At 41.6% G+C, this 10888-nt stretch overlaps 1 protein-coding gene across 1 annotated transcript; it reads right to left on the bottom strand.

Annotated features, from left to right (window-relative positions):
* Positions 1 to 6477: 6477 nt before the first annotated feature.
* LOC124681249 (O-fucosyltransferase 5-like) lies at positions 6478 to 10295 on the bottom strand. The gene is made up of 3 exons (XM_047216182.1): positions 9003 to 10295; positions 6967 to 7216; positions 6478 to 6869 (listed from the first exon to the last, which is right to left on the bottom strand). The coding sequence occupies exons 1-3, from the start codon at positions 10259 to 10261 to the stop codon at positions 6693 to 6695; spliced, it is 1686 nt and encodes a 561-aa protein (XP_047072138.1). The 5' UTR covers positions 10262 to 10295; the 3' UTR covers positions 6478 to 6692.
* Between the last annotated feature and the right edge of the window lie 593 nt (positions 10296 to 10888).

The following is a 10888-nucleotide window of genomic DNA, read 5'->3' as shown; positions in this document are numbered from 1 at the left end:
CGCGATGATAAAGTCGCCATATTACCATCCACTACAAGAAAAGGTACAACTCTAAGTACCTCTGCTGCTCTTGATTCACCATCTGTGATAAGTCAACTTGTTTCACCACCACAAGCTTCACGTGTTGGTATTTCTGCTGAATCTGAAAATTCCTCTGATAATTTTGATGATGCTTCTACTGTGCTTGATGAAAATGGTTCATTAGGTCATTTTCTAGATGCTACAATTGCTAGGTCTAGACAAATTGAAATTACTGAAATTCCTAATGAAAATATTGTTACACTTGTTAATTCACCTGAGTCTGTTGAACATTCTGGTGATGATCCTGATGAAGATTATGTGGAACTTCATGATGATTTTATTGATAAATGCAATGCTACTACTGGTACAAGTAACCTTAAAAAGCTTCTTGCACAACATGTTGTTAGATATAAACTGTCTCCTGATCCTAAATTTGCCACATCTCCTATAAACATTAAGGATAAGGATTATGATTTTTCTCTTGATTTATCTCATATATCTATTGTTGAGAAAACACCTTTTTGTGGTACTGAAAAAGAAAGTGCTTGTAGAGCACATGAATGAGCTTTCTACTTTGAGTAGCTTGTTTTCGATGATATTAAGATGCGTACTTATTTTGTTGCTAAAATTTTTCCTTTCTCATTAAAGGATGATGCTAAGATTTGGTATAATAGTTTGCCTCCTGATTCTATTGATAGTCCAAGTGGTTTGCTTGATGTTTTCTTTCGAAAATATTTTCCTGCTAGTGCTCAACATATTGCCTTGCAGAAAATTTATAGTTTTGACCAGGAAGATGGAGAGAAATTGCCTGAAGCTTGGGCAAGGTTTTGCTCTCTTATTAGAGCTCGGCCCGGACATGATTTGGAAAAGCATGACTTACTTGATATATTTTATAGTGGACTAACCATTGAGTCTAGGGCATACCTGGATAGTTGTGCTTGATTGTGTTTTCGGGAAAGAACTCCGAGACAAAAGCTGAAGAATTATTGGCTAGAATAAGCCAAAATCATGATAATTGGACTACACCTGAACCAACCCCAACACCAGTATTGAAGAAGAGGGGTATGATTGAATTAAATGATGAAGATATGAGGGAAGCCAAGAAATCTCTTATAGAGAAAGGTATTAAATCTGAAGATGTGAAGAATTTACCTCCTATAGAAGATTTATGTAAGATAACTCCCCCTTCATTCACGATTGAGGTACATTCTCTTCAACGCTTTGATAAAGGAGATATTCCTTACTTAAAACCTCCTGATCAATGTTTAGATGAATTTGATAATTATGTTGTTAAGCAAGATAACTTTAATATGAGAGTAGAGAATCATCTAATGGAAAATTCTCAAGCTATTAGTAAATTGCATGATATTGTGGAGAGAACCTCCAATGATGTTAAGATGATTGTTAAACATTTTCATATGGTTCAAACTCAAATTGATCAACTTACTAAACTGCAAAATGACTTGTTAAAAATACTCATAAGAAAAACATGCTTATGAAGTAACAACTAGAGGTGGTGTTTCTACTCAGGATCCTCTATATCCTGAGGGGCATCCCAAAAGAGTTGAACAAGATTCTCAACGAACTAAAGAAACTAGTGGTCCTTCTAAGAAAAAGAAGAAGAAACATAAAACTGTTGTAGAAACTAGTGAATTCGAATGTAACTTTTTCCCACGACGATTTTGATATATTATACGTTTTTTTTCCGACGTCGTATGCAAAAGTTAATGCGGTTTTACCATTTTTCAAATTTTTTTGCAAAAAAAATTGAAATTGAAATTTGTTAATTTTCCCTAATAGTAGGTTGCGTAACATACATGAATCTCAAAAGATTTTTATTTTTAAAATTTTCTATCATTTTCTTTTCTATTTTACAGTCTTAAAAAAGACGATCCACGGGGGGGTGGAAGTGGGTGGGGAGCAGAAAAACCTTTTGCACCGGTTCGTGTTACGAACCGGTGCTAAAGGGTCCGCACGAACCGGCTAATGCCCCCTGGACGTCCAGACCGCACGAACCGGTGCTAATGACTCCTTTAGCACCGGTTCGTGCCAAATCCGGTGCAAAAGCTCTTTGGAGCAAAAAACCAAAGCCCTTGTTTCTACTAGTGGAGGTAATGAACCGAACTTACCATTTGAAAAATATTAGCATTTCTTTTCTGGACTATGATGGAATACTTCGAACAATAGTGCAAAATCATAATGTGTAGTGGTGTTTAATGAGGTAATTCATCTAAAGCCTTTGTTTTGAAAATTTTGAAGCATCAGCCATATGTATGTCTAGTGAAATTTTGCATCTCCTGAAGATCGTCTTTCACAGAGATGTTGTGACACATGTGGCATTACATATCTCAAAGGCATTGTTACCGTAAGGTTCCACTACAAGTCAAGGTATTAATCATAGTTGCCATGTTTCCGGTACGGTGGGATCGAGGGACAGAAGCGGGGGACGGGAGTCGGAGGCTGCAAAAAAATAGGGGACACTAAGGGTACACATCGCTAGATCGATTTTTTTTACATCCAGGACGCGATCCCAACAGTTTCGGTACGGCGAACCCGGTACGGTAGTGTGAGTTGAGGATCAAATCTGTGGAAGAAAACACACTCAAATCGGTAGGAACCACCAACACCTTCTAAATCAGGATCTGAGGTGTTTAGAGGATGGAGAAATCCATGGAAAAATGAATCGTCTTATTCCCAACGGGAAGATACATTGATTGGCATGCTGGAGTCAATGGAGAGTTTCTAGAGAACGAGGAGTCTGGAGGATGAGACTGCTCATAGTGGGAGTAACATAGCTAGTAACATCACACATCTCAAGGCATTTTGGTGACATGGCATGCTAATAAATGAAGAAAGAGAGTGAGGTGGTAACTAACTATGTTACCATAACATCACACACCTCAAGGCAAGATGAGTCTACAACATAATAAATGATACAATGCATGACACCACATATAAGTTACTACCCACTATGAAGGTAGTAACCTAGACTAGTAACATGGCATATGTTACTAGTCTAAGTTACTCCCCACTATGACCAACCTGATAGGGAAGAGGAAAAGAGTCAGCAGCGATGCGCTAATTACCAGGTCGGGAGTAATTAAGGTTGGGTGAGGATTTGGGGTCGCTGACCTAGGCGTGTACTGGGAAGGGACGTGTTTCCACCCCCGTATCCTATCGTACCAAACCTCGTACCCAACTCTGTTTCTGGGACGACGAATTGGGATCACGGGATGGGCCACCGTTCCCCGTTTCCGGCTACTATGGTATTAATTATGTACATGTTAATCATGAGAAGTACTCATGTTAACTAATACAAACTGCCTCTTTGTTGGCTCTTCTCACTTTAGTTATGTTCTGTTTTGTAGGGCTTGATTCATTTGATCATGAAGGAATGGACATCATGTGGCATTTTAGGAGATAATGTATGTATCCAATCATGAGCCCATGGAATTTCTAGATAAAATGGTTTATAAATACTCTGCCGACATATTGTGTTCCTCCTTATCGTGAATATGGTGTAAAAAGGTCAACCTCTTCCTACTGCAAGTTCGTATTTCGTATTGTCTGGAGAAAATGGTAACTAAAGTATTTCTATATTTAACTCTGGTATTAATCGAAGTATCCACCAACTTTGATATATTTATTCCATTACCTGTTAGCTGCCTGTGAATACTGGAAAATGTTCTCAGCACAGGTTTGTACTGATGGTAAGTATTTTGTAGATTTGCAGCCATGGAATGTTGTCGAAGTCAAGAGGGTAAAGTGAACTTGAATTTAATTTGCTATCTCACGTAATATAGCCTCTTTGACTCTCTAAGGGTGAGGTGTTTCCTTTTTACTAGAATCGTTGGATCTAGCCTAAATATGGTGCTGGAATTTGTGCTTAAAATCATATTAAATTTCATGCTCTTTTAGCAAATATAATTTAAATAATCTTGGCCTTGTTTTTTTTTCCGAAGATAATCTTGGCCTTGTTAGCTTGTCTCTTGTACTCCATGTATACTATTGAATACATTTTTTTTGTTATTATATTTGATTATATCACATTTAGTTGCAAGTTAATATTCCTAGCAATCATGGGACGTTTGCATGCTTAATATATTCATCTAATAGACTTTTCAGAAAGGTAAAGGTGGAGCACACCATTGCTCCAAGGCGACGGATTGTACACAATTTAGAACCACCCCTTAAGCATGCTCTTTATTTATCTTTTCGTATATTTTTTGTCGATCTAAAAGTGTTTCTCTACATATTACAAGTAACTAGCCTCCTCAAATATTTTAGGGTACACACCACAGATTGTATAAATTTCTTGAGTGCTCCTGGAAACATAGGAGAGCTGACATGCTTTCAATACCCAAAAGTAACAAGACACAGTAGAACTTTTTAGTATGTGACAACAATTGGTGCCGGACATACCAGTTTTTACCCCTTTTCCTGTTTTATTGAAGCCCATTGAGAATTCTAAGGTCATCTGTTGGCTGGATCAGAACTTGGCATGAGATCTACCAATGGCATTGTAAGAGCATCTCCAGTCGCGTCCCTCAAAAAGCGTCCGGCATAAATGATTTGGGGCACGTTTGGGACCGCGCCGGACAAAAAGAGACCAAAAATCTGTACAAAAAAGAGACCCTTCCCAGCCGCGTCCCTCAAACAGCGTCGGATGCATGCATTTTAATAGAGGGACCACCCCATATGGGAAAAGTAGGTGAGAGAAAGTGTGGGGAAAGAGACTAGCATGTGGGGACTAGGGGCTGCATGCATGCATGTGGACGCCTCATTTTGTGTCCGGCGTCCCCGGTAGAGACTCGCCGGACACAAAATGAGGCGCTAATTAGCTTTGGGAGACGACTTTTTTCCCCATTTCTTGTCCGCGGCTCATTTGGGGGACGCGACTGGAGATGCTCTAAACCCTACCTTGGTTGTAACTTGAATATTTTTCCCCTTTGGGTCCGTGTGGTTTCATGTTTATGGTACTAATTTGCAGAAGAGACTTTAATAGTTTACATCAATCATTGCTATTTTATAATATATAATAAAAATCTATGTGTGGGCTGCAATTTCAAGATTCACTTCGTGTTTGTAAATTGAGAGCTTATTTTAGTCTACGCCTACAGGTATACAGGCCGTATGAGATACCATTTTACCCGAGAACCACAAAACAAAGTCATCTGTTGTTAATAAAGGGGTGACGTTTGTTAAACTACCCCAACCTGTAAAATGGTAATTGATATGTTCACTGTATATTTTGTGTATCCCAGCAGCGGAAGCCATTTAACATTGCAGTGGTCCAGTTCCGGACGTTTGTGAATTGAGGATGAACGAGAGCTACCAATCCATTATTTTTGTATCCAAAATATTTTACTATGATTAGTTCAGTTAATTTCTCCCAACATATCGTATTATGTATTCATCACACGGAACCATGTCACATAACATTCTGTTCAATAAAAGATTTGATAGCACACTAGATGTTTTGACTCTTGACAAAATGATGTTACTTCATTCGAAATGAAGCTATAAGCAAATGTTTAACGCGAACTACAGCAAGGAAACTTAGCTAACTTGTCCAAAAATTTCTAGCTATTTATATAAATTGTTCATACAAAATAGACAGGTGCAACAACGCGCGCCTTTTATGATCCAGTGTGTATATATGTGTGTGTGTACGCCACTTCTAGAATGAACGTTATTATGCACCCATGAATGTTATTATGCCCCCATGTATATGTACGGTGTTACAACATGTTTTTGTCTCGCAATACTTAGGGCATCTCCAACGGGGCGACGTATTTTGGACATAATTTATGTCCGTTTCCGTCAGGTACGGACACAAAAAGTGGTCACATGTTCGCATGCGTCTGCCTCTTCTCCAGCGGCAGAGGCGCATTTTTTGACCGCAATAATCTGCCATGCATTGATTAGGCAGGAGAGAGAGAAAGATTTCATTTATGTGGTCAAAAGTGACCATGGGCATATCCTGTATTAAAAGAGGAGAGAGAGAGAGGGGACATACAGGCCAAATGGACGCGTCCGCGCAGATATTTTATCCGTGTTTGTGTCAGAACGGATGCTGCGGTCATTTTGCGTCTAGCCACTGAAGCGCGTTTTTTGTCCGCGCAGTTGGAGATGTCCTTAGACAAATTTTGGATGCCCCAATGACGCAATTAAAAAATATTCAGGAACCAAGACAGAAACCGGTTCAAAAATGCCGGTAGTATGGTCGTCGAATCTTTGATACCCGATCCATGTGGTTTGTGACGCAATGAAAAATATTCCTCAATCAAACTTTTTACATTTTTTTTCTTGAGAATCCAACTCAGATGATTTCAATCGCATTGCATGCTGCGATTTGCTCAAAAGAGGAATAAATAAATTGCAGGCTACGATCAGCAGGACAAATTCAATTCCAAGTAGAGGATGAACGCTGCACTGGTCACACCGCTTCAGTGGTTAGAAAACACTGCACAACCCAAAAGGCTTCTCTGTATTACCTAGCCGTGTAAGAATATAAACGCTGCCCGGACAAATCAACAGGGCACACTGATACAGACATCAACCACCGACACATCTAAACTAGATGTACAACGCCAATTTACATGATATATATCACCAGCACGAAGGACAAAGAATGCGGCTACGAATTTGCCTAGTGTGTGTTGCTCTTCTCAGTCTTGCTCCGCTATGTAGTTTGGTAGCTCGCCCTGGCAAAGGTACTCGTCGCAGTAGGACATCGACCCCCAGCCCCTCCGTAGCCGGAAGATGTCCTCTGTGAAGGTGGAGCCAGACGTTCCTATGAAAACATTCGACAACGCGCAGATTGTCTTGTCGAGCATGGCCTCAACCTGCAAAAGGGATGCAGCTTGTTACTTAGTATAACCATCACCACCCTCAATATGAGAATCAAACCAGAAAAAGGGACAGGAATTGATAGATTTATACCTGATTATCTCCACCCATGTGATCTCTGTACAACAAGGCATCCCATTTCTCAGAACTGTGATGCTCTGGTCTTTTTACAAGAGGTACTTGCCTGTCATTGAATACAACCAAGGACTGCAGAAGACTTGTCTCGCTCTCAGCAGCATCAGTTGACAGATATATCAAGGGGGCATTAGCTTTCTCAACGATTCGCAGGATGCATTCTGCTGCCTGAGGGATGGGGAAGAAGCAGCTCTCTTTCTTCACATTACTGCACAAAGATAAAAAAATGGAATCAGTTAGTGCCACTCAGGAGAAGATACTCACAAATTATATCAGCATCTGTCTGATGAACAGCAAGTCATGCACAAAGCATATGATTATGGGCAGGTTTTGTCATCAATAATCTCCAAAGAACCTCAAGTGTATGGTTATGTATATGAGTAGTATAACTACAAAGACTTGACATGCAAGTGCGCTCACACAACTATGAGCTAGATTTCTGTCAAGCCAACCACTAACCACATGCGAACATTACAAATGATTTCTTTGCAATCACAGGGTACATATTAATTTTGCAAAGCTGGCAAAGCTTCAAATACTGATGAAACTTGATAGCACAAACTAAAAGAAGCTAATGATGTATTAGCATGATCTGAAAGCAGAAAACAACTTCCTAGTCACAATCAATAGCAAGTAGCATAGTAGACATTAGTATGCCATCACAATTTTTTTTCCATAATATATCATATATTTGTGGATATAGCCAAGATGGAAAAGAAATGCCAAAACAAAGATGAACTCAGTCTGTCTCTACTATGGCTTGTCTAGAAGTGTTGGGAAACAGGAAACCTATAAGTTAAAGGTGATTGCTTATATCAGTTCACAAATGAGGTTGCAGACCTCACATGATCAGCCAACTCGGTAGAAAACAATTTATTATCAGGAAATGTTGAAACAAGGAAGTTCATCACCGTGATAGCTCATCTCTATAGAATTTTCTTTGAAAATAACCATACTAATAGCAAATAATAAACTGCTATATGATTATTTTTAAATAAAATAAATCTTTTAAGTGTTGCAGAAAGTACCTACACTAAAGGCACTGTAAGGTGCTGACTGGTGGTAAGTACTGAGTACTGTAATACAAGTGCATTGTAGATGTGATTAGAGTGCTAGTTGGTTAACATATACTAAGCAATGCACAACATGATGAGACAAGACCCAGAGCAGCAACCATCTCAAAACTGGTGAAGTTATCAGTTTAATCCTTTTAGCTGCTCATAAACTTTGGTCCACCCTCATTAAGGTTTCTGGAATATTAGCATCAGTTATCGAAGTAAAAATTACTGTTACCAGGGAAAGATTTTAGAAAAGATAAGTTCATTGATCTTTAATTGCAGAATGACCATTTAAGTTTTATAAGAACAAAATTATTTTTGTCAGCAATTTAGTTCTCAAGTACTAGACACAACTCTAAATTAAAAGACAGTAAAAAAATGACATGTAAGTCATTCAATAAGGATGCTCTTTCGGTGTGTTAATTTGATCATATACACATGTCATTACCGATCACTCAAAACCCTACAGAGAATAACCAAGTGGCTCCCTAGAAGACAAACTATATGCTACATGAGGCTTATTTTATCTTTATTAGGAGGATATCAGAGATCTGCAGTATCAAGCGGACAGTTCATTAAAAGCCCATCAATACTATGCATAAAAAATCTGATCAAGTGTGTTTGGTCAAGCATTGACTTGTGTATAAAATTTAACTGCCTAGATCTAAACCAAGAAGCATTTTTTATGAAAACTTTGACTACACAAGCTGCATTTTCCAAAATTTCACTGTCCAAATCAACATCAAGCAAACATTGAGTAGAAGATCATTATGTTCTGAAACCCAATTAATCACCACCTGTAAGAGAGGGATAAAGGAAACTACTAGAAGAGCCCAGAAACAAAATGCAGCCCTGTCAGCATGTTAGATCACTACGTTCGACAAAGAACCTTGATAGATGGATGTTGCTAAAACATGGAGGTGTCTGGTATCTTACCAGAACTTAAGAAAGCCATGTCGCCGAAAATGCAGAGCAATGTAGTTTCCGCCCAAGAAAGTCTGCACAAATCGCTGCGCAGTGAGCATTATGAGCCGGCTTGGCTGGATCAAAGTCCTGCATTTGTGAGCCAGTGGACCACCAGGCTGCATCAGCCACTCCTCCTCAGCATCAGCGGAGAACATCTCGCCGATCGCAAGCACTTCGGCGTCGGTCGTAAACTTTGGCGTGATGTCCGCTACATATCTCTTCTTTGGCTGTTTCAGTTTCGCGTCCTCTGGCCAAGCAGCCTCGATCTTCCCCATCGAAATCCCGAGTCTATCCTTCAACTTCTTGATGTGATCCTCATCCATGTAACACGGCGGCGACGCGACGTAACATATGAACTGATCGATGCTCACTTTCTTCCGTGTCTCCGCGAACTCCTCGTAGGTGATCACAACCTTCTTCCCGATACACTTGTTGATGTTCTCGATATCAAGCACCTTGTCGTACTGGTAATCGACCTTCTGGCTGGGAACCACCAAGGTCCGGCCGAGAAGCGCGGCGAAGAACATGTGCTTCTCCAGGCAAATCAGGTGGTTGGACATCTGCCCGGAGAGACAGATGGCGAAGAGGTACCGGTTCTTCTTGGGGCTCCACTCGATCGTCCGCCGGTTGTACGGCAAGTCCTTCCGCCTGCACCCAGGGCCCGGCAGATCAAGATCCAGAGCACCGTCCTCTGTTGCATTGGGGAGCCCGGAGTGGTGCGTGGAGAGGAGCGCCTCCTGGATCTCGCGGTTGAGCTTGATCTGGGTGAGGAGCGCGGCCTGGAGATCGGAGAGCGGGACGGGGGTGGGAGTGGAGGTGTTGGTGGGGGTGGAGGTGTTAGTGCGGTTGAAGAGGCTGAGGAGGCCGGAGCGCTGGGAGCGGAGGAGGTAGAGGGCGTGGAGCTCGGCCTCGCGCATGCGGGAGGCGGCCGGGTCGGCGGCGGACGAGGCGGAGGGGAGGCGGATAGAGGCGGGGAGGGAGGAAGCCCCGCCGAGGGAGAAGAAGAGGACGATGAAGAGGACGGGGAGGGAGATGCAGATGAGGAGGTAGCGGCGGGACCAGAGCTGGCGGCCGAACGATGCGGCGGCGGATGGGAGCGCGGGGCGGAGGGCGGATATGGCGAAGGGGGCACGGGAGCGGGAGGAGGGGGAGGGTGGCTTGGTGTGGTTCTGGGGGACGAGGGTCTCGAGGTCGTCGTCCTCGTCGGAGACTGAAGGTTCCCGGTCCATGGCGGCGGACGGTGGGAAGTGTCGGTGTGGGGCGGGAGTGGCGACGGCTGAGGGTGTGGAGTGAAGAAGGGGGAAGAAGGTTGCTGGTGATGGTTAGGATGGAGGGTGGATGACGGTGACCGTCCAACGGTGGATGACTGCCTGTCGTCTACCGTCGGCGCTCGGGAACGAAAGGTACACTTTTTTAAAAAAATTTTGCCACACGACACTGTTATTTTTAGCATTTGATGAAACACACCATCTGATTTGTGTCTTTATTAGATACCATTACAATTTTGTGACACATTTGCCAAAACACACCAATTGATTAAAAACAAAAAAATTTACCCTTTATCTTCAAAACCAGACATCCTAGATAAAAGTGCAAAACCTTTCGTTTTTAGTTAGGTGGTGTGTTCCCATAAATATGGCACAAAATTATAATGGTACCTAGAAAAGACACAATCGAGTGGTGTGTTTCAGCAAGTGCTCAAAAATAACGGTGTCATGCAGTAAATTTTTTGCTTTAACGGACGCAGAAGCTTTGCCTCATCCATTAATTAAGTAGAAAGTGCCCTGTTTTTTTTAAAAAAAAATCGTGTGAAAACCTACTACAAGGCAAAGCCCACACCCACAACCACCCACACA

The sequence above is a fragment of the Lolium rigidum genome, unplaced genomic scaffold, assembly GCF_022539505.1.
Source record: "Lolium rigidum isolate FL_2022 unplaced genomic scaffold, APGP_CSIRO_Lrig_0.1 contig_37624_1, whole genome shotgun sequence".
Lineage (NCBI taxonomy): Eukaryota > Viridiplantae > Streptophyta > Magnoliopsida > Poales > Poaceae > Lolium > Lolium rigidum.
Note: the sequence above shows the minus strand (reverse complement) of the source record. Positions and strands in the feature narration are given on the sequence as shown.